The 27,711-nt window shown below is 41.4% G+C and overlaps 1 protein-coding gene across 2 annotated transcripts in view; it reads left to right on the top strand.

The window, feature by feature from the left end:
• OCA2 (OCA2 melanosomal transmembrane protein) overlaps positions 1–27,711 on the top strand; it is a 289,009-nt gene that overhangs the window by 204,836 nt on the left and 56,462 nt on the right. For both annotated transcript variants that reach the window (XM_060233870.1, XM_060233871.1), the window contains 2 exons: positions 5,995–6,088; positions 23,761–23,854. In XM_060233870.1, coding sequence (XP_060089853.1) covers positions 5,995–6,088; positions 23,761–23,854 — 188 coding nt within the window. The remainder of the gene's footprint in view (positions 1–5,994; positions 6,089–23,760; positions 23,855–27,711) is intronic.

Below are 27,711 nucleotides of genomic sequence, written 5' to 3'. Positions count from 1 at the left end.
GAAAACAGCTCTAATAAGAACTTGTGACTGACTCAGCAGCTGCATGTGGAAGAGTGAGGAATCAAACCTGGTTCTCTTGAATTAGATTCCGCACTCTTAACCACTCCACCAAACAGACTTTCAAAAACAATGCTGGTAATTTCTGATTTAGTGGAGGAATGAGACTACCAAACTTTTGACTGGCAGAGAAGCAATAATTATAGGAGCCAGCACAAGAAATCATTGGGAAAATAAAGACATTCAGGGTGATTCAAGTCCAGTAGAACTTTAGAAACCAACAAGATTTGGGGAACTGAGGAGGGCATCCAGATTTCCAAGCCCTTGAAACTACAAATAGGCATGTAAATGCCCTATCAGTGGGTCCAGAGATTTTGGCTACTCATTAGTGTAACGGAGGGGAGATAGCATGCATAGCCTGATTAAGGAGAGCCATGATTTCACTGTCTACAAAGCGACGCATTGGAACTCTTAAAATGGTTGCCAAGATGGAGTAGGAACTGACAGAACAAGTCCAGGAAAGGGATCACTGATAATGTCTTATACTGTATTGTATTTTTATATACTTTGGGTTTTTTTTTTAAATTATGAACTTTGGACAGTGTCTCTCTAAAGCCCATTGGAAAGGCCACAAAATTATCATTCGTATTATATATAGAAAGTTGGCTTAGTTTTTTTTTTAAAAAAGGAATTAGTGTTAGAGTTCATAAGAGAAGCACTGTCTCTGTTCAGTGTTAATAATGGATGAACTGCCAACTGCCACTAGAGCAGCAGTGGGTAGAAGGCCACTCAGGAGTGATGAACCACTCTCCAAGCAATTAAAAGTAGCTCTCCACCCCTCCTCCAGTGCTGCTGTAGTCTCTTTCTTATCCTTTTATTTAAACTATCACAGGAGTTTCTGTCTTTGTGGAAATGAGAAGACACATGAATTTGTGTTTGGGATGGGGAAATGACAGCACCCTTCCCTACCTGCCTCTCCTCCACCTCTTTCACATGCACACATGTACCCTTGCAATGGACAGGAGAGGTGTGTGCTATTGACACTTCTTCCACTGCATCAAAATTGCTATTTGCCTCTTCCGAGGAAAACACAGATGTACCAGTGTGATTGTTCACCTTCAGGGAAAGTTACAGTTTGGGGTAATAGTGGTGGATTGCTTGGTAATATAGCAGCAGAAGAAAGGTTTTCCCATTTAAGCACTGTAGATCTGCCCTGAAACATGGAATTTTTTGTACAAGCTGCCTTCTTATTATTGGCTCCACCTATTGGCTCCAGTTTTGTAATTGGTAGCTCCAAAGGCTCTTAAAAAGTTGTTCCCAGAAGATAAAGTCTGCCCTACCCTGTACTAGAGCACAGGTTAGAATAAGGGATTGGTTCAAGTAGAATGGAATAGAAATAAAAAGCACTGTAGATCAGAACAAGGAAATCAGAGGTTATACCTATTCATATGGTAATTAGAGTCAGATATGCAGTCATGTATCAACAGTGCAATTCTGAGAACATTGAACCGGAGTCTTCTGTGGGTGTGTATGTGATGTCTACTGATTCCTCCCTCTCACTGCAGACCTTCACTCTGATACTGATGTTGCCCCAGGAACAAATGCATGGGTGGCTCAAAGATCTGGGGTGGGAGGAGGAAGTGGGAAATACTTGCTCTGGTTTCATACAATTTACATATGGTTTCATACAACTTAGTAACAAAAAGTCAGCTATGAAAGATGTAAGCCAAAATGCCCTCAAAACGAGGTTGGGAGAATTGTCAGGTGGGCACCTGGCTCACTCAGGATCTTTTTACCTATGTATACAGGATTCCATGTCCAGAAAAGTAATGCTTAAAATATTAGGGACTCTAATTAAGTAAAACAATTATAATTTATAAAGAACAATATAGGCTTCCATACAAGATAAAATACTCATAAAAACACACATTTAATCCTAGGAAACATAGATAGAGAGATAGGGGAACACATGGGTAGACGAACAGGGTGATATTTACCTATCGTAGTCTTTGAGGAAGGCTCCAATGGTGACGAGCAAGGAAGTGGGAGAAGGGACCCAAAACTGATCAGGAATCGGGGATGGATCTATGCAGTGGAAGTTGGGATACTGATAGAAGCACACCTGTGGGTAGCTAGTCTACAGGTTGTAAGGACTCTCTTGAGCCCTTAGAGGATGGGAGGTACGAGGGAGGAGAAAGGGGGTCAGCTGGTGCATGATCTCACGAAAAGGGGAGGTTTCACAGTGACAATAAGGGCTGGACTACTGCAACAACCAATAGAAAGTTCATTGGTGGCACCTAATTGGGTGCTTGCTCTTGACCAATGGACTGGCCTGGATCATGCATACCTGAGTGAACTTTCAGGTTGAAATGGACCAGGGGGAGGCTCCAAAATGACAGTTGGGAAGAAGAATAGAGAGATTACTGGGTGGGGAGATGATTATTACTAATGGACTTATCTAAAAGGGTGACAATAGAGAGTCAAATCATGGCCTAGGTAACACCCAGTTTGTACAAAGGAACTTGGCTCTGGCTGAAGATGGTATGCCTCTTTTTCTGTCTTCTCCTTGGCACTAGTCTTTGTCTTGAGTTCCGTCAAACAAAGAAAGTGGTGGTTGGATGATTAACCACTACTGGGGTGGGTAGGTTGCTTGCAGGCATAGGTGACATTTGGTGTGTACATGAGCTGTCCACTTCGCTGGAAGGGAGTCAAGCCTGGTAGGAAGATGGTAGGAAGATGGCAGGAAGATGGCTGCTTGTGGTGTTAGCCCTCCACGGTGGATTCCATGGTCAGAACTTCAAAACCGTTCTCCTGGATAGCTCCTGGCGGCGCAGTCCCTTCCGTTCCATGGCTGAGATGGACATCATACGGAACGACAGGAAGTCTCCGTTCTCCTGGTGGGCACTCTTGTACTGGTCTAGAGTGCCTTTGTAGCGTTATGGCTGCTAGTACTGCATAAGTCCCTTTTGCCCCTGGATAGGTTTACCCACACTCTCTGGCCAGACGTGTGTGAGTCACTTCCCAGGTGTTCTGGCAACCAAGCTGGTAATCACGATGTTCAGTAAGGGGGTTTTTCCTCACAAAGGTGTGAGATTGTTCTTCTAAATACAATGCCCAGAAACACTTCTTTACATGGAACAAAAGCATGGAGGATGCTAATTGAACATTTATTTTATGGAGGAGAAAAGTTGTTGCTCTGAATCTGGAAACTAGTCGTATTGTTTCTAACTGTAAGAAGAGTTATGCATTCAAGGGACCACTGTAAATGCAGCTGAAGCGTTTGTTATGGTATCTGCCAAACAGGGTTGTCTGGCTGCCAGTGGGGGATGGGGCAAGGTTGCCAAGTTGGGAAACTCCTGGAGATTTGAGGGTGGATGCTGGGCAAGACAGGGGACCACTGTGAGGTACAATGCCATGGAGGCCATCTTCCAATGCATCCATTTTCTCCATGGGAACTGATCTCCGTAATCTGGAGATGAATTGTATTTCCGGGGGATCCCTAGGTCCCACCTGGAGGCTAGCATCCCTACGTCCCAAAGTGGATCCCACTGTGGAAGAGGGATGATGCTGTTCAGTTTAAAATTAAGCTTGCTGCTTCAGCAATGGCTGTGGTAGAAAAAGCTCCCAAAGTGGTATTCTGTTTTAAGGATCCTTTTGTCTACTCTTTTAAAATAATATTTATATGGATATGCTGGAAGTGTGATTAACACATGGAATTCACTGCCACAGGAGGTGGTGGCGGCAACAAGCATAGACAGCTTCAAGAGGGGATTGGATAGCACACTGACATTGATCGATTGATATTTTAGTTGTTTTAATTATGTAAATTATTATGTATTTTAATTCTTAAATTCTATTGTTAAAACTTCTATGTTGTAAGCTGCCCTGAGCCCACCTCGGTGGGGTAGGGCGGGATATAAATGAAATGAAATAAGCATATGGAGCAGAGGTCTATCAGCCACAGTTTATCATTGCAACTCTCTGTCTGGGGCAGTGATGCTCTGTATTCTTGGTGTTTGGGGTGGGGGGGGGGACAGTGGGAGGGTTTCTAGTGTCCTGGTGGACCTCCTGATGGCACTTGGTTTTTTTGGCCACTGTGTGACATAGAGCGTTGGACTGGATGGGCCATTGGCCTGATCCAACATGGATTCTCTTATGTTAAGTGATTGTTGAATTTTTCAGTGTAACTCAATTTGATTGAACACCAAACTACCATTAATGAAGTGGGAACCCTGCCATGGATTATTCTACTAGTTTTTCAGCATCAAACTGCCAATGAAGTGGATTATGTGGGCATAGTTAGGTCTCCTTTGTAAAGGTGCCTCTTGTATTTCTATATTTACAACTTTTGCTTTTACAATTAGCATTTTAGGTTATGAAATGTTATCATGTATTTAAGTAATTTCCTGAATGTGTTTGAGATTTCCACTTTATAATTTTTTTAATGCTGGAGAGGCCCTGAACCTAGCTTAAATATTGTATTAATTCATTTTAAATTATGGGTTCTTGACAGTAAAAGCTTAATTGTCAAATAGTGCTGCCTTAAAAATGTTAGGTGACAAAATTTTATTTTCATCACGTTCTTCATTTTAATAGAACACTGTTATGGGCTGCATATGCTGAGCCATCTGTCTCCTCCCCCCTTTTCATTACTAGGGCCTAGCAATTGAGTCATAATAAATTAATGTTTCATGCTTTCTCCTTAACACTGTGTAAGAAAGCATTGTGGCAAACAGCACTGTGCAGTACATATTCTTTGGCTAAGTGGCTTCTTCTTTCTGTTTTCCTGCATTTCCACTTTAGATCTAAATCATGATTGCATACCTATAGTAGAGAAACCTGCAGTTTCAGATTATGGTTGTATTTCACCTGAATGGTTGCAAGGTAGAAACTGCAGTACTGAGACAGTGTAACTATGTTTTTTGTATTGCTTTTAAACAGAGAAAATGGGATAGAAGACAAATATAAACTCATAATGCAGAATCTGCACAGTGCTGTTACTACAGAAGGGGGAGGCATTAAAGGCTAGTAGTGCCAGACAAAACTAATATTCTATTGATAAAGTACCCACATAATTACAGTGTGGCATTGTTAGAGCAGAGAACACAGAGCTTTTGTGACTCAGAGGAAAGTCAGTTTGCTGGATTGAGGTTGATAAATTCATATAGAAGTAAATTTTCTGTCTTACAAGAACAAATTGTAAAAATAGGGCATTTCAACTTCATTTTAAAACAGAGCGCTCCCTTTACATCAAGTATATTATTATTTATTATTTTCATTAAATGATTATTTTGTCTCTTTGTAAGGTTTACCGTATTGTTTAGTCCCAGCAAAGGCCTGTTTTAATGCAATCAAACAGGTAGACTTATGATAGTCCTAGGTTCTTCTTTGTGATTTCCTTTACCTGCATTTTTATATAATAGCTATCAGTCAAGAAAATCCTGTTATCAGTGTTGAACCTGTCCCACATTCTGATCTTTATAAAGACAGATAAAGAAAAATATAGGTCAAGTGATGGGGAGGAAGAATCTGCAAGCTGAAATTTATACAAAGCTCTTCACCAGGATTCATTGTTATCTCCTGTCCTTTTTAGTATTTTGTGTTAACAATATGTTGATGGCACTAGCTGTTATATGTATGAATATGCCTTCAGATGCAGTGGCTTCTGTTCTGAACCAGTTGCATATGGCTGCTGTGATCCAGTGGCTGATCCAGAACAAGCTGATAAAAAATCCTGATAACACAAACATAATCCTGATCAGTAAGAATAAAGTTTTGGTTAGGTGGGCACATTACCTATTGTAGAATTGGTGAATATTTTATTTGGTAGTCTCAACTCAGAACTCTTTTGGATATCACCCTTATGTTTGTGAATACGTTTGTGCTTGGCATGGAAAATTTCTTGGCTTGCCTGATCCAGCTACTGTAATCCATGCTTCAATAACTTTGAGACTTGACTACTTTAAAAGTGCTATTTCTATTAATTTGTTTTTACAGATTCCTGTTCTTCTTAACTTGAGTCAAGACCCTGATGTTAACTTACCTGTGAAGCCTCTGGTTTTTTCACTGGCCATGGGTGCTTGTCTTGGAGGTAAGGGATAATATTATTTATTTCAGTGGCTGCTTTAAAAGTATGCATCAGTAATTGTAGTGGAAAGTGCCATATTTAAAACATATAAATTGTAGTTGTAACAGACATTCTAAACTATATCCATTAAAAGAGGTTGAATCTTTTTTCAGATTCATGGAGTGGGCATAAAATTTATTATATAGACTTGAGTAGGCTTCTGAGTAGACCTGCTTAGGATGGTACTGTTGGATTAGTAAAATACTAGAATTAAATTATTAACAGAAGGTACAACTGCACCAGAGATACATAAGTTACCCAAATATTTTGGTTTATTCTTTGGTTTTGGAGCTATTATAATGTTATGGTTGAAAGCATGAGCTGTGAACAGGAAAGACTGATTCACAAAACATATTCCTCTAACGGGGGGGAGGGGTGGGCTCCCTCTGGGGTATCCTGCCCCCCAGGGAAAGTGTATGCGCAATACATAGCCTCTCCTTCCCGGTGTAGTGAACGCCGCGTGGTCACTGTCCGGCTATGCCTGGCAGATGGTCACTGCAATGGCCTCTCCTGCATTACTGCATCCGTGGCAACACCTTCCCGCTGGTCCCCCCTGTTTCTCATAGAGTTTGCCACGTCATGGTGCGACCGAATGTCCGGCGGTATAACCGGATGGGCAGGCTGGGCTCACCAACCACGCCAGCCAAGAGAAGGAAAACTCCAACATCAAACCCGGGCAGATAGAGCTCGTTAATGTAACACCTACCACCTGGAGGACTCGCTGCCGGCGTCCCGGCTTACTGGGCCATGGCAGATGACCCCAAGGTGAAAGGGTGGAGTCAATACCGCGCACACTGTGCTTCACCTAAAAATTCCTCTGCGCAGGCCTGAAGGGCATATCCACATCCACAACCCACAACACACCAAGTCCTGCAGCGATGGGCAAGGGGCAAAATGGCAGGTGGAAGATGCCACTGGAAGCCGCAGTCCCGATCCTGCATGTAGGCGGTTCAGGGTATTGGTCGCCTGATGCTGACCCGGAGATGAAAGCATCTTTCGGCAGCACCCTGAATGACCAAGCAGCCTTATCTAGGGTCAGCGCTGCTTGCTCCACACAGAGAGGGGCCTAGAAAAGGTGGCCTAAACAAAGCTCGTCTCCCCCACCCCAGTTGGCTAGCCGCGGTCAACGGGCATCCTTACTTGCGGTCAAAAAATAACAACAAAGAAAAGGCATGCACCTGCCTCACAAAGTGTGCAAAGACCTAAGCTTGCATGTTGGAACATCAGAACCATGCTTGACACAGTAGACAGTGGTCGCCCTGAACGACGCTCTGCTCTAGTTGCCCACGAACTTCTCAGGTTGAATATTGACATAGCAGCTCTCAGTGAGGTCCGTTTCCCTGAGGAAGGTAGTCTTCAAGAACATGGTGCTGGCTATACCCTCTACTGGTCGGGTAAGTCAAAGGCTGAGAGCCGCCTTTCTGGCGTTGGCTTCATGGTCAGGAACTCCATTGCCTCCAAACTCGAAAACCTGCCAACAGGTCACTCAGATCGCATCATGTCCATGCGCCTCCCACTTCAAAACAAGCAGCATGCAACACTCTTCAGTGTGTATGCCCCAACCCTTCAAGCAGATCCTGCAGAAAAGAACAAGTTCTATGCTGATCTACACAACCTTGTACGGAAGACCCCTACAGAGGACAAGGTGATCATCCTTGGCGATTTCAATGCCAGAGTAGGTAAAGACTTGGAAGCCTGGAAAGGAGTACTTGGCAAACACGGCATTGGTAACTGCAATGATAACGGGCGCCTTCTGCTAGAATTCTGCACGGAGCACCAGCTCACCATCAACAACACTATCTTTCAGCAGAAGAACAGCCTGAAGACAACCTGGATGCACCCACGGTCCAAGCACTGGCACCTTATCGACTACATTCTGGTGCGCCAGAGAGACCTTCGAGATGTCTTACACACCCGAGTAATGCCCAGTGCGGAATGTCATACGGATCATTGTCTTGTACGCTGCAATCTCCGTCTTCACTTTAAACCCACACCCAGGAGAGGAGGTAGCCCTCGGAGGAAGCTTCAGGTTGGCAGCCTTCAGTCAGCCGAAGTTAAAGCTGCCTTCCAGGCAAAACTCCAGTCAAGAATTGAGGACCCCAGTTGCCCCACAGACCCTTCTCCAGAAGCACTCTGGGAACACCTAAAAACTACCATCCTGTTGATCTCTGAAGAAGTCCTCGGGTTCTCCACAAGGAAAAACAAGGACTGGTTTGACGAGAACAATCAAGAGATCCAAGAATTACTAGCGAAAAAGAGATCTGCCTACCAAGCACATCTTGCTTAGCCCTCCTGTTCTGGGAAAAAAGCAATCTTTCGCGCTGCATGTAGCAACCTCCAGCGCAAGCTTCGAGACATTCAGAACGAGTGGTGGACCAAGCTTGCAGAGAGAACCCAGCTGTGTGCGGACACTGGTGATTTAAGAGGGTTCTACGAAGCCCTGAAGGCAGTATATGGCCCATCATATCAGGCTCAGAGTCCCTTGCATAGTGCAGACAGCCAAGTGCTCCTCACAGACAAGGCATCCATACTGAACCGGTGGTCGGGGTATTTTCAGGCTCTCTTCAGTGCCAACCGCGTAGTTCAAGATTCAGCAATCCACCTCACCCCACTTCAACCAGTGAAAACAGAGTTGGATGAGATCCCCACCCTAGAAGAGACTGTTAAAGCCATCAAGCAACTGAAAAGTGGCAAGGCAGCGGGAGTTGATGGAATCCCACCAGAGATCTGGAAGCATGGGGGCACAGTACTACATAGCACACTTCACAAAGTACTTGTCACCTGCTGGGAACAAGGCAAACTACCACAGGACTTTCGCGATGCAATCATCATCACTCTACACAAGAACAAAGGAGAAAAGTCAGACTGCTCCAACTACCGGGGGATAACCCTGCTCTCCATCGCAGGCAAAATCCTTGCCAGAATACTCCTGAACAGACTGGTGCCCACCATTGCAGAAGAACTCCTCCCAGAGAGCCAGTGCGGCTTCAGAGCTAACAGGAGCACCACCGACATGGTATTTGTTCTCAGGCAGCTCCAAGAGAAATGCAGGGAACAGAACAAGGGTCTATATGTGACTTTTGTCGACCTTACCAAAGCTTTCGATACTGTTAGCAGGAAAGGCCTGTGGCAAATCTTGGAACGTTTAGGATGTCCCCCAAGGTTCCTCAGCATGATCATCCAGCTACATGAAGACCAGCGAGGCCAAGTCAGACACTGCAACGACCTCTCAAAGCCCTTACCAATAGGCACAGGTGTAAAGCAAGGCTGCGTACTCGCACCAACTCTCTTTACGATCTTCTTTAGCATGATGCTTCAAAGAGCCGCAGTAGATCTAGATGATGATGATGGTGTCTACATCCGCTATCACACTGATGGCAGCCTGTTCAACCTGAGGCGACTAAAGGCTCACTCCAAGACAATGGAAAAACTCATCCAAGAGCTACTATTTGCTGATGATGCTGCACTCGTCTCCCACTCGGTATCAGCTCTGCAGCATATGACGTCCTGCTTTGCAGAGGCTGCCAAGCTATTCGGCCTAGAAGTTAGTCTGAAGAAGACAGAAGTTCTCCATCAGCCTGCACCCCAGGAAGATTATCACCCTCCCTGCATCACTGTGGGTGAATCAGTTCTGAAGACAGTTCAGCAGTCCAGCTACCTGGGGTGCATCATCTCCTCAGATGCCAAGATCGACAAGGAGATTGACAACAGGCTGGCAAAGGCAAACCGTGCATTTGGCCGACTGCACAAAAGAGTGTGGAGCAACAAGCATCTGAAAAAAGGCACAAAGATCAATGTTTACAAAGCGGTTGTGATGACAACCCTCATCTACGGCTCCGAAACGTGGGTTTTATACCGTCATCACCTGCGACTCCTTGAGCGCTTTCATCTGCGCTGCCTTCGCACCATCCTCAACATCCACTGGAGTGACTTTGTGACCAACACTGAAGTCCTCAAGAGGGCGGAGGTTACAAGCATCGAAGCACTGCTGTTGAAGACGCAGCTGCACTGGGCAGGGCATATTTCTAGGATGGAAAACCACCGCCTTCCTAAGATTGCTGTGTATGGCGAACTTTCCACCGGCCATCGAAATAGAGGGGCACCAAAGAAGAGGTACAAGGACTCCTTGAAGAAATCCCTTGGCACCTGTCACATCAACCATCACCAGTGGTCTGACCTAGCTTCAGATCGCAAAGCATGGAGGCACACCATCCACCAGGCTGTCTCTTCCTTTGAGAACGCACGCATAGCTGGTCTTGAGGACAAAAGGAGATTGAGGAAGAATTGCACTGCTACAGCACCAACCCCAAATCAGACTTTCCCCTGCAGCCACTGTGGCCGGATCTGCCTGTCCCGCATTGGTCTTGTCAGCCACCAGCGAGCCTGCAGCAGACGTGGACTACTGCACCCTTCTTAAATCTTCGTTCGTGAAGTCAAGCCGAGAGAGAGAGAGAGATTCCTCTAACATTGGTCTAAAATAGGACTGGAGACTGGAGGGCACGTAGACTTAACCCAAATGGTGTCCCATGACTCTGTGATGTCAATTCCGACTGCATAGCTGAAAGATTTTACCATATTGTGGGAACCTCTAGGATAACCCTGAAACTCTGGTAAAAACATATTATTTCAGAGGAATTGTAGAGCATCCCACTATACAGTGATTTCAGTTAGAGTTATGCTGATAGATGTGATGTTGCGGTGGCATGGGATACTGAACCCCCATTCCCTCCTGCCACCGTATTGAAGTGACAGGGCACTAAGGCTGAGTGCCAAAGTTGTTGATCTGGCCTCATAGATTTACTATGTGGTCTTAGGCAAGCCACTATCTGTGCAACAGGGCTGCTTCCCAGACTTACGTTGTTTCTCAGACATGTTGTTTTTCACACATTTTCTGTTTCCTGTCTTATTTACTGCTATATAGCTCAAGTTTTGTTGTGCCATTGCTCATCTTATTATGTTCTGACTCTATAGGAATTGATTTCTCTGATGTTTTGAGATCCAGAAATACGATGTTGTCTGCTTGTGTTGGTTAGCTGCTTTAAATTGCTTCAATTTGGTGGATATTTCTAACTCATCATTTTGCTTCTTATGAACCCTTAATCTCAGTGTACTACCACATGGTCTGCCTACTGCTAAGAGTTATACTTGGGCACATGCTGCAGACCCAGCTGAGTGCACAATACAGTATATGGTTAAACCATAGAGTTTTGAGTGAATCCTAGAAAGTCATCCTGACAAAACAATGCCACTTCCAGGTTTTTGCCAGAATCATGTCACATGTCAGTGCTATGTTAGAAATCTGCCATTAAATTAAAGGGAACTGGTTGCTGCTCCACAATGCCATATTTGTCAATGAGGTTTAGTTTCACTTGCTATTAAAATACCCTGTGAAAATGCTGTGAAGATAATCAAACCACTTCTTTCTTTTACTTTACATATTGCTTCTGGGTCAGTAGAAAAAATGGCTGCACTAGCCCACAACTTGATGTTACTCAAACAGCCTCTTGGGACAGTTGTGCAGAAAGATTCTTACTATCTGGAAATTAATAAAATTGAAGAGGCAGTATGCATAAGCCCTAGCTGGAATGCTGGTTGGAGAATATGGAGAGCAGGGACAATCTAAGATGAACAATATAAATGTGCACAAAAGGCACTTTAATAATCCAAAGCTTCTACCTTAAATAGACTGCAGTATGAAACACAAGAGTGCATGCAGGCACTTGGACATCACCTCTATTCTCAAAATGCCCTCAAAATGAGGTTAGGGAATTGACAGGTGGGCACCTGGCTTAAAAAGGATCTTTTAATCTATGTATACAGGACACACATCCAGAAATTATTTCTTAAAATTACCAGGGACACTAATTCTTAAAATTACCAGGGACACCCCTTCAAGAGGGGTTTAGATAAAAATATGGAGCAGAGGTCCATCAGTGGCTATTAGCCACAGTGTGTGTGTGTGTGTGTATTATATAATTTTTTTGCCACTGTGTGACACAGAGTGTTGGACTGGATGGGCCATTGGCCTGATCTAACATGGCTTCTCTTATGTTCTTATTTTAATTAAGTAACAACAATTAAAATGTATTCCATAAAAATATAGGCACACATACAAGATAATAAACTCATAAAACATACATACAGTCCTAAGAAAAATAGAGAGAGATTCAGAGACAACACAAGGATGGACAAACAGGGTGATAATTACCGATCGTAGTCTTCAAGGAGGGCTCCAATGGTGACGAACGAGGACTAGGGGGAGGGGAACCTCAACTGGCCAAGAATTGGGGATGTATCTAGACAGTGGAACTGGGGTACTGCTAGATGCACACCTGTGAGGAGCTGGGTCACAGGTTATAGGGACTACCTTGAGCCCTTAGGGGATGGAGGTACAGGGGCGGATGACAGTGGTCAGCTGGTACATGACCTCAGAAAAAGGGGAGGCTCTGCAATGACCATAAGGTCTGGACTTATGCAGTAGCCAATAGCCAGTTAATTGGCGTTCCCTGATTGGATGCTCATAGCTAGCCAATGATCAGACTTGGCCTTAGTTACCTGATTGGACTACCAGGTAACAATGGGTCAAGGGGGAGGCTCCAGGATGACCATTAAAGGAAAGAATGGGAAAATTGTTAAGGTGGGGGGTATTTAAGTCTATCAAACTTATCTAAAAAGATGACAATAGATGGCCAAATTGCTACCTAGGTAACTCTCGGTCTATACAACGAAACTTGGCTCTGGGTGAAGATGTTCTTCCTCCTCTTCGATCTTCTACTGGCACCAGTCTTTGTCTTGAGTTCTGTTGGACTAAGGCTTAGGCGGTCTGACAGGATCCATGCCTAAGATAAGCTTGATGGCCCTTATGCATGGGTGACATCTGTTGAGTACGTGAGCCTCCCGCTTCGCTGTGATGGAGTCTGGCACTGCAGGAAGATAGCTGCTTGTTGTGTTAGCCTCCCAAGATGGATTCTATGGTTGAGGCTGGAAACCGTTTGCCTGGACAGTTCCTGGCGGTGCACCTTCTTCCGCTTCTAAGGCCAAGATGAGGATTGCACGAAGCGACTGGAAACCATCTGTTCTCCTGGTTAGCACTCCTCCAGAGACACGGAGTGCTACTGCAACGTTGTGGCTGTTAGTACTCATAAGTCCCTTCCAGTTTGGTAAACAAAACCCCCATTCTCCAGGCAGATGTGTGTGAGTTGAGTCTCCAGGCACTCTGGCAACCAAGCGGGTGACTACGATGTTCTGGAATTAGGGGTATTTTTCTCACACCTGCACCATAATGAATTCAAAACAGTCTGCAGAATAATAAATCCAAGTGCACACAGGTACTTTTAAAGTGCACACAGGCACTTTTAGAAAGTTAAGAGTCTGCGGTTGACTCATAAACCAAAATCATAAGAGAACAGTCTGTAATGAATTCTACCATCCAGATTGCACACAGAAACGTAAAGAAACAAATTATTCCACTTCACAGTCTTGCTTGTTCAGTTCGCTGTTTTCTGAGGTGTAGGATAAAGAATTAGTTAATCCACATAAAGTCCACGTTAGCTGGGGTCAAACGTTTCGTTGCCTTTTTCAAGACTGATGACTTTTAAGTGGAACCCCAAAATCCTGTTTCTTCCTCACAAGGCTCTAGCTCATTCTTTATAAGGACTGAGTGGGATTTACATATTGCCAAATTTATTATTCAAGAAGTTCTACAAAAGAGTGTTGTAGTTTTATTTTCAATTTATTAGAACAGCCAGCTGACCTCTTTAATTCATCTGTACGCTGATTATTCTGTTCTATATTCCACAAATATTGACTATGAATAAATTACAACAAACAAAACTTGGTGGGAAAAAAACAAAGGGTTTTTTTTCCCATTGTCCAAGCAAGAAGTACAAATCTCTTGCCAGTAGTTTGCAGTTTGTTGTGCTGTTTGAAGTGTAATCCCTGGGTATTAATGATATAAAGATGTTTGCAGTCAGTTTATTATTACCACCCATTTAATTTTGATGCTTCACCTGCACAGCTGTACCTCCAACAGATAGCAAGAAGATCTGAGCCCCTGCTAAACACCTCAGCTTTTATCAGCTGCCTTGGCAGTCAGTGCTTGTGCATTATAACCACAGGAGGCTTGGAATTTGTTTGTTACTTTATTTTTCTTCATATGCCTAGCCCTATTTTGGTAGAAAATCAGACTCTTATTGGGCTGGCTTTCCTGCTACTTATGCCAAAGAAACCAGCTACAATCCTGAAGTAAATTTCCTCCTGAGGGAAGCACACATTGGGCTGCATTTGTGAAATAAGCAAATTATTTCCTCATTTGTATATTATAAACATCATTGCCTAATCAATGAAATAAATGTTTCCTGCCTTGTTAATGAAATCCAAGGAGGTGTTTTGTTCCAGTTCCTGAAACTGAAGTGTTTGTTCTAATTAGGCTTCCCAAACCTCCTACTCTGGCGGGAGACTTCTGGATTCGCAGCCTCATCTCCCGCTCTTCAAAACTCTGGAAGCGGGGGTGGGGGTGGAGGGGGGGAGAACATACCTTTAGGCTTCATGTTGTAGAGCTCCTGAGCCGTTTGCAAAATGTCTGCCCCTTTAAGGCTGGGCAGGAAGCAGAAAGGGCTTCTGAGAACGTCCCCTCCCTTTCTTTTGCTTTCGTTTTCACAGGAAGTAGAGTTGTCCGGAGGAAGATCTGGTAAGTGTGTGTGTGTGAGAGGGAGGGGGCAGAGGATTCCCTAGTTTGGAGGCCATCCCCCCCTTTAGAAAGCGTGGGTGGGGGGAGGGAAATGTCTACTAGGCACTCTATTATTCCCTATGGAGAACAATTCCCATAGGGAATAATAGGAAATTGATCTGTGGGTATTGGGGGCTCTGGGGGGGCTATATTTTGAGGTAGAGGCACCAAATTTTTAGTATAGCATCTAGTGCCTCTCCCCAAAATACCCCCCAAGTTTCAAAACGATTGGACCAGAGGGTCCAATTCTATGAGCCCCAAAATATGGTGCCCCTATCCTTAATTATTTCCTATGGAAGAAAGGCATTTTAAAAGGTGTGCTGTCTCTTTAAATGTGATGGCAAGAACTCCCTTGGAGTTCAATTATGCTTGTCACATCCTTGTTCTTGGCTCCACCCCAAAGTCTCCTGGCTCCACCCCCAAAGTCCCCAGATTTTTCTTTAATTGGACTTGGCAACCCTAGTTCTAATTCATGATGCGAAAACTCCTTTACTTTATTTTATGGACAAGCCTGCTTCTTTCTTGAATTGGACCAATTTAATTTCTCAGGCAAAGTACAAATGACTTGTGTGATTTAAAAATTAGGTAGGGACTTTGCAACTGGGGACTTCTTAGGAGGCAAGTTCAATTGTTGGGAGATGCATCCATTTTGAAAAGGACAGAGAATGCCTTATGCTTTAGGTACAGAACTGAGTTTGTGTGATAGATATCACTGATCTTGTGACTTCCATAAAAAACAAAACTACTCAGGTATGTGACTAATTTGCTAATCATATGCACACTGTTAAAGCTACAAAAATGTAGCTTGTACATACCAATGTATCAAAGTGTGTGTGGGAGTACTTCAGTAAAAAAAAAAAAGTCTTTATGCAGTCAGGTATGTATGCACACATTTCTTGTGCAGCATTTCACCAACCCACACGTGTATCAGGATTACAGAACCTAAGAATAGGCAGAAACCACCTAAAGCAGAGGTGGGGAACCTCCATCCTGAGGTCACTTGGTGTGGCCCTCGGGGATTGCTGGGCTGAATAGAGCCATGTGGCCATCTCCCTGGGGCCTGGCTGGCCAGTGAGGCTCGTGGGGCCCAGCCGTGCTGTGCAGCAGCCTCCCTGGGGCCTGGCTGGCTGGCCAGAATTGCTGCAGGGCCTGGAAAAGTTAATGTCACAGTTCAGTTTGCACTTGATTATCCCAGATGGTGTGACCTAATATGCTATTGAGTGTGTGACTTAATATGCTAATATTAGGGGATGTGGTCTAATATGCTACTGAGTTCCTGCTGGGCTTTTTCTACAAAAAAGCCCTGGACCTATGCATTTGCCTAGGGCGGCAGTCCATGTGTGTGTGTGTGCCAGATTAGGCTCTTCCCACATTACTTCAAATAGAAAAACAATTATTTGCATTAATTTTGCTGGCTTGAATCATTCTTCCTTGATGGAGCACTGTTTTTTAAGCTGATAATTTTTATGGCCTGCGAATGATGTTATAAATATCCATATGGCTCTTGGCAGAAAAAAGGTTCCTTACCTCTGACCTAAAGGATCTGAAAGTGGAAGCAATCTGCACCCACTTCAGCCTCCTATCCAGAAATCTGGTCATAGCCCAGCATGGCTTCAGCTGAAAGAGCCAACTCATTGGTCTAGATGTGGTTATCTCAGCTAGATCATGCATTTTGAATAGGTCAGGCTTCACTTCTTTTGAACAAGCTAATGTTTTTCTAATCGATCTCTCAAATTCTGAGGAGAACAATGGGCAGAATGTTTTAACTTGATAAAAAAAAAAATCAGTTTATAAGCAAGAAATGTAAATACCAGTTTGGTAAGGCCATACCCCCTCTTAATTTACTCTCTTGAAGAACTTTTAACTTAATCCTTGGCTTCTTATTTTGCCATACAAAAGTCATAATCATTTTATTAAGCTTTTGAAAGAACAAGTTGGGTAGTTGGACTGGAATCATCTGAAATAAGAATAGGATTCTGGGCAGAATGTTCATCTTAGTTGTGGCTACTCTTCCCAGAAGGGAAATTTGCAGGTCTCGCCATTTCTCCAAATCCATTTCAATTTCCTTTAAAATCTTCTCATAGTTGTCACAATAGAGAGATTTCACATCATTTGTTAAGTAAATTCCCAAATATCGAATTCTTTTCTCATTTTTAAAGCCCGACTTATCTGCTAATTGCTTAATTTGCTCTTTGGTCATATTTTTAGCTAGGAATTTAGTTTTCTGTGTGTTAACTTTAAATCCAGAGACTTCTCCAAATTGTTGCAGATTCATTTTTAGTTTATCAATCGAAGAGATAGGATCCTCCAGAAAGAACAACAGGTCATCTGCAAATGCTTGAATCTTAAATTCTTCGTTCTTTATCTTCAAGCCTCTAATTTCAGTATCCTCTCTTATTTTTTGAATCAAGAATTCTATTATAGTCACAAAAAGAAGAGGGGAAAGAGGACACCCTTGTCTGGTCCCCTGTTCTATTTCCACAAATTCTGAGTTGTTCCCATTAATATTAATTCTTGCATTTTGTTTGGTATATATAGCCTCAATGAGCTTCCTAAAATTCTTGCCACAACCAATAGCCTCCAATGCTTTGCTCATAAAATTCCAATTCACATTGTCGAATGCTTTTTCGGCATCCAATGAGATTCCTGCAAATTGTTTATTAGGATGATCCTTATAGTATTCTAAGATGTTCAAAAAATATCTTAAGTTCTGCCGCATCATTCTTCCCGGTATGAATCCAGTTTGATCTTCCTGTACTATATTGGTTACTACTTTCTTAAATCTATTTGTCAGTATCGTTGCAAAAATTTTGTAGTCTGCGTTTAGGAGAGAAATTGGTCTATAATTCTTAATTTCCGTTAACTCCGTTCTTTCTTTATGAATTAATGTAATCAACGCCTCTCTCCAAGAAGTTGGTATTATAGCTGATTCCTGAATTTTCTCCAACAATTTTTTATAGGGAATTAAAAGTACATCTTCAAGAGATTTATATACTTCCACCGGAAGACCATCCAAACCGGGCGTTTTGTTAGGTTTCTGTTGCTTAATTGCTTCAATTATCTCATGGATTGTGATAGAGCTATCTAATGAATCCTGTTGTTCTTTCGTAATTTGTTTCACATTAACGCTTTGGATATATTCTTCTTGCCTTTGCTCTTCAATTTCCTGTTTTTTGTATAGATTTTGATAAAAGCTTTTGACAATTCGTTCCATTTGATCTTCTTGTGTGGTCTCTTCACCTTCTTGATTCTTAAGTGATCTTATAATTTTTTTCCCCCTCTCCTTTTTAAGTTTGTAGGCTAACCATCTACTTGTTTTATTGGCATTTTCAAAAAAGTTTTGTTTAGTCCATTTCATTTTCCTTTCCAATTCTTCTGTTAGCCATAAGTTAATTCTATGTTGCGTAGCTTGTATTTTTACTTTTATCTCTTTCGTATTACTAATTTTCTGCTGCTTCTCTTGCTCTTTTAGATCTTTCACTAAATCATTAAATAGCTTCATACGTTCCCGGTTTCTTTTCGCCGAATAGCTAATAGCCATACCTCTAAAAAAGGCTTTGAAAGTATCCCAAATATTCTGGATGCTAGTATCTTCTTCCACATTACGCTGAAAAAATTCTTTTATTTCTTTTTTCGCCCCTTCCAGAAATGCTGTCTCTTTTAAAATTTGGGTATTCAAAGTCCAACGACTATTCCTTGATGGATGATGTATCATCACTTGCAATGGATTATGGTCAGCAAATGTTTTCGGGAGAATATTGGCTTGATTAACTTGCGGAATCAAGCTTATCGTCATCCAACACATGTCGATTCTAGACCAACACCTGTGAGCTTGTGAGAAATGTGTAAAATCTTCTGTTTGTGGGTTCTTAACCCTCCAGATATCAATAAGACTTAATTCCTCTGCCATCTTGAGAAAAGTCTTAGGCAAGACATTGCGTGATGGATTTTTCTTTAGCTTTTCGAATTTTTTTATCTTTTTGAGCATCAAATACCGCATTGAAATCTCCTACAATGCAACAAGTTTCCGTCTGTAACTCCACTAATTTCTCATGTACATTTTTATAGAAATTTTCTTGTTTGTCATTCAGGGCGTATATGTTTACAAGCAAAATCTTTTTTTTGTTGATTGTTATTTCTATTATCAGGATCCTTCCCAATTCATCTCTATAGATCAGTTTAGCCTCTATATTATGGTGAACATATATGGCTACTCCTCTTCTCTTCCCTTCATCACACGAACAATATAACTGCCCCAATTTCTTATTTTGTAGAAACTTAGTATCACTTTCCTTTATATGCGTTTCTTGAAGACAAATTATTTGGGCTTTAGTTTTCTGAAGCAGTAGAAAGGTCTTCCTTCTCTTCTTCGGTTCATTTAAACCGTTCACATTTACCGATATAATCTGCAATCCCGTCTTTTTGTTCATCCTAATATCGTTTTACTTTCTTCTATTGTTCTTTGGTTCCTTTTAGTGAATTGTCTTGTCCTGACTCCTTCTCTTCTGAGCTTGCAGGTATCCTCTACTTCCTTTCCATACAAGTCTGTTTCTTCCTCTTGATCTTCCCCTACATCAGAACTCTGGTTGCTTGAAGCTGCAAAACTGTCCCAGAAGTCTTCCATTTTTCCCAGGGTAGTAATATTGTACCTCTTTGCTTGGTAAGTAAAAAAGACTCCTTCTGGCACCAGCCATCTAAATTGAATTGACTGCTTTAATAGCCAACTGGTCAACTTCTTATATCCCTGTCTTCTTTGGCGAATTGTCCAGGGATCATCTTTCAAAACTTTGATGTTGGTATTTTGCCAAGATAAACCTTCATCTCTTGCCTTTTTTTGAATCTTTTCGCAGATCGCTATTCGAACAAACCTTACTAAAACTTCTCTTGGCAGATTATGTCTTCTGGAGTAGGAGGAAGATATTCTCCTAACCCAGTCAATCTCACTCTTTCCTCCCTCCAGTAATTTCTCTTCCTCTGTATTTAGTATCTCCAGGATACTTTTGTCCTCTAAGTTCTCTCCCCTAACTTCTGGGATATTCTGGAACCTTAGTACATATGCCGCTTTTTCCATTTCTAATTTCGCTACTTTGTCTTCCAAATCCACTAGTTCAGTTTGATTCTCCCGCACCGTCACTGTGGTGACTTTACTTTGATCTTCCAGTCTTTCAACTTTGGCAACCAAACTATGCACTTGCTGTGTGTTTGCTAATAATTGTTTTTGAAAATCGTCCATTTTATCATTTGTTTTTTTAATCTCCCCCATCAGTTCCATTTTCATCCCTGCCAGGGCTTCTTGGTTTTGCTTAAAGCTTGCCACCATTATCGCTTGCAGTTTCTCTATAGCTTCCTGATTATCTGTTGGTGGTATGGGTCTTTGACCTCCCGGTGAGGTGCCCTGGCCCACTTTTTTGACTTTGGCCTCCATCTGTCTTTCTTTTTTCTCTTTGTCTCCCATACCCTTGATACTTCTAATCACTAAGACAATGTAGAATAACTTTCTCTTGGCTTTATATTGTTTCTATTTCAGTTATTACCCACAACACACACCACTTACTTCAGCGTATTAATAGGTATTGACCACTCAGAAGTTATAAGCCACTTTAACTATTACTACTAGTAATTACCTGAATCAAACCCCACCATTTCATTTTGTTGTATCTCCCCCACAATCAATAGATCAATCCCTTGGTAAATCAATTCCACATTTCATCAATACCTAAACAAATAATAAATAATAAATCAATATCTCTTCCCCCAACCTTTCTTCACGTTAACAATTCATTCTTTGGCACTGATATTACTCTAAATTCATAAGACACAACTCTGAATTCAATATAATCATTACAGTTAGGACCCACAATTATTTTAAGGCTCAGTCTTATTAATTTTACTTTGCTTTCTTTCTTCTTTCTTCTTATTAACTTCTTTCTTCTTCTTTCTTTCTTCTGTCTTCTTTCTCCCTTTTTATTTAACCGCCTACGGTCTGTCCCAGGAGAATTTCTGTATATAGTCTTAGTCTCTGTCTCTATTTCACTGATTTTTACATCCTTTTGTTTCTCACCCCTTCTTCAAGGGAGGGACAGCCGCAGACTTCCCTGCTAAGAACTGTCTCTCCCTCTCTTTATTAAGCCTTAGTTCTACTTCTCCTTCTCTTTCCGTCTTATTATCCGTTCTTCTCTTTCCAGCCACCGTCTATATTTCCAGTTACTATTCTTTGGCTCTTGGCCCGCTCTCTATCACCGCTCTCCCCTTCACTCACCACTCAGCGCCATCTTCCGCCATGCTGCCTCGCTCCGGTATTTATACTATAAAGCCTCTTGTCTAGCCTGGGCGAGAGATTGGTGTCTGTTAGAAAACAAAAGATTACTAGTATTAGAGGGGGCAGGACTGACTAAAGGCTGGCATGCATACATTTGGTACCAGACTTCGCCAAAAAGTACCAATTTCCAGACGCATGAAGTTCGCAAGGCAATTTATAAGATTTGGTTGGAGACTAAAAAGAAAATTTACACATATACTCCATTGTGGGTTTCACCAGTGGAAGCAGCTACCCACCCTAACTTATATGACTGGAAAACTCCTCAAAATTATGCAACACTGCTAGATACCAAAAACAACCTAAATCTGGAAGTAAACATAATCCCGGACTGGTGGGTCAGGTGTCAAATCAAGTCGACGTACCAATCTGACAAAAGCGTGGGCTTTCCTAAAGACGCCAAAGTAAATGAATTTGATACTATGATACATGAACCCAAAAATCTTATTTCCAAAATTTATAGCTGGTTATTAGAGATGGAAATGCAGTCGGAAACGGTTAAAGAGAGCTGGATAAGATGGCTACAGGACTTTGGCTATTCGATCGAACTGGAGGAATGGGAAAAGATTTGGAAATATAACATCAAATTGACTAAATCGATAGTCTTTAAAGAAAACTTATACAAAATGATGTATAGGTGGTATCTGACTCCTGCGAGATTAGCCAGAATGAACCCAACCTATAATGACAAATGTTGGAAATGTAAAAAAGTTAAAGGGACACTCTATCACATTTGGTGGAACTGTGAGATTGCTAGAAAATTTTGGACACAAATAAGTATATGGGTCCAAAAGGTATTAAAGAAAAGGCTGAAACACTCCCCCGAACTATATTTGTTGAGTGTATGTAGAGAAAACTTAACTCAGGGTGAGAAAAAACTGGTAATATATATGATTACAACTGCCAGAATTCTCTTTGCAAAATATTGGAAATCCCCCCAAATCCCGTGTAAGGAAGAATTTTTGTTTAAATTACTGGAGTCTGCCGAAATGGATGTCTTAACCATAAGGTTGAGAGACGGAAATTGGCAAGAATGTATAAAAACTTGGGAACCAGTGTATATATGGGCGAAAAGTATGGGATATGATATGAGACAGTAGATTTAATATTTCTATATGCTCCTAAAGCTCCTTTCACATGTGGTGGTGGTTGATGGGTGGGTAGGGGATATATGTATTTTTTGTATTTTCTCATATTTTTTTTTTGTAATGTTATTTCTTGGTGGTGTCTTTGGTGTCTTTGTTTTGTTTGTTTTGTTTGTACTTTTTGTTTGAACTTCAATAAATGTTTAAATAAAAAAATATATATATATAAGCAAGAAATGTTCGCATTCTTGACAGAGGTTACTGCAGAAGGAGGAAAAAAACCAAATTGGATGTAATCAGTTTTCAATTACTACTGGGATTAGTGCCATTCAGGAACTGTCAGACTTTCCTCAAGTACAGCATGCCATGCTAACCTTTTGTTGGCCACAATGTTCCAATCATGAACTTGTGCAAAATGAGATGCTGTTGCTGCCTGTCTTTCTAGGTCTCCTGTCCTATGCTATAAACTGCAGGTTTGTGATCCAAGTCCGCCTTGTTTGTGTCAGGATGCCATTTATCGCAGGTCTCGCAGTTTTTGTGGAATTGATTTGAACCTAATTAAAAGCTGATTTTAAAAAAAGCTTTGAACAAATGACACATAATTTCACTGATGGGAACAGGAGTTTTCCACCAGTAAGGAGAGGATGATGTATGTAGATATTGTAACTAAGCATTAGGATAATTTCCATTAATTTTTATTATGTGATTTTTTTTTTCAAAATCTCCTATGGGATCCCTGGGACAGGGGATGCTTAAGTCCCCACTCCCAACAGCAGCCATGCTAGTGTGTTTCAGTTCTGTAAAGAAATGCTTCAGTAACTTGTGAATTGTTCTTGACAAACAATACATCTGAGTGCTTTAGCCATATTACTCATGCAGAGATATGTGCTTTATGCTACACATGTGCATAGGATTGAAATACAAGACATAAACAAGAGTGATCTCTCCTCAGATATTCCTAAATGCAAAAAGTTCTGTTCTGAACAATGCCTATGCTATAGCATTTTGTATTTAGTGGGTGTGGGTGTGGGAGTGGGAGTGGGGAAGGATAGTGATTGTACATATACATCAAGGACACATTCAGAAAGCAACTTGTATTGGTCTTGCATGCATTTCAGGAAATAAAAACCCATCTGTTTTTATTGTTCACTCAATCAGTAGCCCAACACATTTTTACTACTTCTATATTTCCTCACCTTGGTTTCATTTGGCTTTCTGCCACCTTTTTTGTACATGAAATAAAATAATCAGCAAATTTCTCTGAATACAGATGGAAAGTGTTATTTTGACAACACGATACTATATTTCTTTTTTCTCACTGAGATTGCTTTGCCTTTGAAAATGTCCAGCTATTTATAGACAGGGAGGTTATTGTGTTCAGGCTATTTCTTTCAGGTGTATGTAAAATGATTGATTTCCCCCCTCCGTTTGTGTCATTTCTGCAAGCTGATCTAATAGAGTGGCAAAAAGCAAAAATATCAGTTGGAATTTGTTTTTTGAATTGTAGGTAATGGGACATTGATTGGAGCATCTGCAAATGTCGTCTGTGCGGGAATTGCTGAGCAACATGGTTATGGCTTCTCCTTCATGGAATTTTTCAGGTACATTTTACAGTTATTTTAATTAGCCTTTGTAGTATGAAAGCTCATTTGTGATATTAACCAAAACAAATAAAGCAACAGGTCTATCTGGTATTTGAAAGAATATTGAAGAGATATAATTCAGCTTTAGTGGCACAAATAATGGCTTTATTTAATGGATTTGGCTCAAAGGAACAGAATTTTCAAATCTACCCTGTTCAGATTAAGTTATTTCCCTATCTTCTAGGAAAGTCTTCATCTGGGACAGGATGTGTCTGTGTTGCAGATCTAAAATAGATCCAAGCATGCTTCACTGTCATGTTTGCCATTCAGTGATTTGATTGAAGGAGTCACAGTTCTGTGAAAAAGCTGGGAATGCTGATTTTAAAAAAAGCTCAGTTCTTTCACTAAAATGAAATGTCCTACAGTTCTTCTGGGGGAAAGTCATAATAATTAGACTACTTCAACCACATTTATTCATTAAATTGTTATTTAGCAAACGTATAGGTTGTTTGTGTACTTAAGATCTATCAAGGGCTGCATAGGAAAATCAAAATTAAAAACAAAAAAGCAGAAAATTCATAGAAGATTAAAATACAATAGACTAGCAAAGCATAAATTAATAGCAAAAACCATGGGGGGAAAGTAAAGGCTTAACTTGATGCCCCAAGTAATTTAAAATAGGAATCTTATTAATATGTCTGCAGAGGGTGGAGAATCTCCATAAAAAGGCTATCTGATGGGTTTCTACCTATTTGATATCAGGGACCCTGAAAAGACTTTCAGATAACAAATTTGTAGACTGATCAAGTTCATAAAGGACAAGGTGGTACTTTATGATTCCAGGCACTTTGTAGGGCTCTATAGTTCAATGCCCATACCTAGAATGTGCAGAGAAACATACTGGCAGCCTTTTCAAAACTTTCAGCACTGGAGAGAGATGCTGAAAACAGCCTAATCTAGCTAATAACATGTATTAAATCAACAGTTAAATCAGCAATATGGATTTCCTTTACCAGATTCTTATCATACTGCTTTGTGAGTGTGACTCAAAGACTGACATCTAGGCTGACATGCAAGGGAGCTACTGTTTTGAAGCCAACTTTTTAATCCCCTCCCCTGCTTTAAATATCTGCCCATCAAGATAATTATGAAACTCCCCTGTGGTCTTGGAAGGCAGAGGAAAACTATTACTAGAGGAGAACGTTCTAACAATGCTATTCTATCCAGGGTTACTCTAAGATAAGATAATTGAAAGCTACTCTAAGCTAAATTACACTAAACTAAGCTGAAAGGTTTAGACTAGAGTAGAGGTGTCAAACTCACTTGTTACGAGGGCCAGATCCAACATAAATGTCACTTTGTCTGGCTGGGTCATGTGTTCCATAAAAAGTAACAATGAGGTACCAGAGATATAAACTTTATAAATATGATTTCAGATGCTGAATGACTGTAGCAGGCTTGATTGGGATTAGGTGCGATATGCAGAGGGGTAGTAGGCCTGGAGATATCAGCATTGGTAATGACACAGGAAACCTAGGTCTCAATTTGCTCCAGGAAGATTATGGGCAGGAAGATGCAAAGAAAAATGGAAATAAACCTAAGCAAGTGAGCAGTGACTAAAAAAAAAACACATACCCTATCACAAATTTTGTTAGTATTTAAGGTGCTAATGGAGTCTTACTTTTTCTACTGCTATTAGAAACTGCAACATTCAAAAACTAGTGGGGGGAATTTTAATCTTTCAGGACATTAAGTTGTTGACCTAAGAGTAGCAGCTCTCTTACATAGGAATTTCAAAGGGAGATTAGAGAGACTGCTGAATTGCAAGGTTTCTTTTCTCATTACCAATGCCTGCTATTGTCATTCAACATCTGAAATCACTTCAAGATATAAGTATAGATGGACTCACATTCTAACTGTATCTGAAGAAGTGAGCAGTGACTTATGAAAGCTCATGCCCTGCCACAAATTTTGTTAGTCATTAAGGGACTACTGGACTCTTGTTCTCTTCTACTAATTTATTTATTTACTTTCAATTTATATCCCGCCCATTCCAAACGGATTCAGGGCGGCTAACAATCAGAATAAAACCAACATCTCAATTTCAAGTATAAAACAAGACATAAACAATTTTCAATTTAAAACAATTTAAAACAAAATATTGGTGCTATACAGAATGTTAAAACATAGGCAATCAGGTCATACTAAACCTTCCATTTATCCTTATGGTAGAATTGCCAAACAGCATAAAAGCAGCAGCTTTCTCCCCTAGTTGTTATAGGCCTGTTTAAAAAGTTCAGTTTTACAAGCCCTGCAGGGCTCTTATGGCCTCAAGGTGAGCATTCCACAGCATTGGTGCTGCCACTGAGAAGGCCCTGGCCTGTGTAGCGCCCAGTCTGGCCTCCCTGGTCTGGGGATGGATAGTAGATTTTGAGTTCCCAAACGCAGTTCTCCCTGGGGAACATATGGGGAAAGGCGGTCCCTTAGATAGACAGGTCCTCAACCATATAGGGCTTTAAAGGTCAATACTAGCTCTTTGAAATGGACTCAGTACACAATAGGCAGCCAGTGCAGCTCTTTCAACACTGGTTGAATGTGCTCCAATCGAGGGAGTCCCATTATCAACTGAGCTGCAGCATTCTGCACTAGCTGCAGTCTCTGAGTCAGAGTCAAGGGCAGCCCCATGTAGAGGGCATTACAGTAGTCTATTCTCAAGGTGCCTGTAGCATGGACCACCATTGCAAAGTTGCAGTGCTCCAGGAAAGAGGCCAATTGCTGTACCTGCCGCAGATGGAAAAAGGTGGACTTGGCAGTGGTTGCTACCTGGGCCTCCATAGACAAGGAGGGCCCCAGGAGCACTCCCAGGCTCTTGGCCTTCAGGGCCAGAATAAGTGGCACCCCGTCAAAAGTTGGCAAGGGGACCTCCCTTCCTGGGTCACCATGGCTCAGATAAAGAACCTCCATCTTCATTGGATTCAACTTCAGTCAACTTAGTCTGAGCCAAGATGTCACGGCTTGTAATGCCAGATCCAAGTTGTCCGGGGCGCAGCTGGATTGGCCACCCATCAATAGATAGTGCTGGGTGTCATCCGCATGTTGATGGAACAGGAAGTAGGAAAGGCTGTAATCTCAAAGGCTGTACAACAGATATAAGTACAGATGGTTACAGAAAATTTAGTGCAGTGCTCAGTTAGGATGTTTAGTCTGTGAACAGACAACAACTTTTCTAAGGTCAAATATGCAACCAACTTTTTCCAAAGTACACTTTTTTGGGGGGGGGAGGGGGTTCTGCAGTGATCAGTGGTCAGATAAATTTTGCTGATTTTGTGTTTAGAATTTCAAAAACCTAGGAGTAGAGTAGAACAGAAAATCACAAATGTGTCACACAAAGATGTACTACATCATACTCCTTTATGAAAAACATTCATCTGTAGATGTATGCTGAAGTGTGCCAAACAGCATTTATAATAAAATCTGTGACACAGCATGTGATATGTGCAATTACCAGTATTTTAATATGATGCTTCCCCCCCCCCAACAAGTTGAACAATACAATTTCTTTTATACATTCATTTGTTCATTCAACGTGACTCCTAAATGAATCAGTTGGTAATGGAAAGCTGTCCCATGCTAATGTTGACACATTTACCACATCATCCTTCCTGAATACCCTTCACCAGGGAAAATGATTTTGACATTACATTCATCATTTCTAGAAACACTCTTTTTTGGGGAAGCAATAAGTATCTGTCTTTCCTTTGTTCTTTCTACTATCACATTTATTGTTTTGTTATGCTGGAGTTTTGTAATAAGAGTTTATTAATCATGATACTTTGCTGACTTTTAAACTTCCCTGTATGTGAAAACGGTAATAA

Source organism: Heteronotia binoei, chromosome 3 (genome assembly GCF_032191835.1).
Source record: "Heteronotia binoei isolate CCM8104 ecotype False Entrance Well chromosome 3, APGP_CSIRO_Hbin_v1, whole genome shotgun sequence".
Classification (NCBI taxonomy): domain Eukaryota; kingdom Metazoa; phylum Chordata; class Lepidosauria; order Squamata; family Gekkonidae; genus Heteronotia; species Heteronotia binoei.
This window is presented reverse-complemented; position numbering and strand designations above follow the sequence as displayed.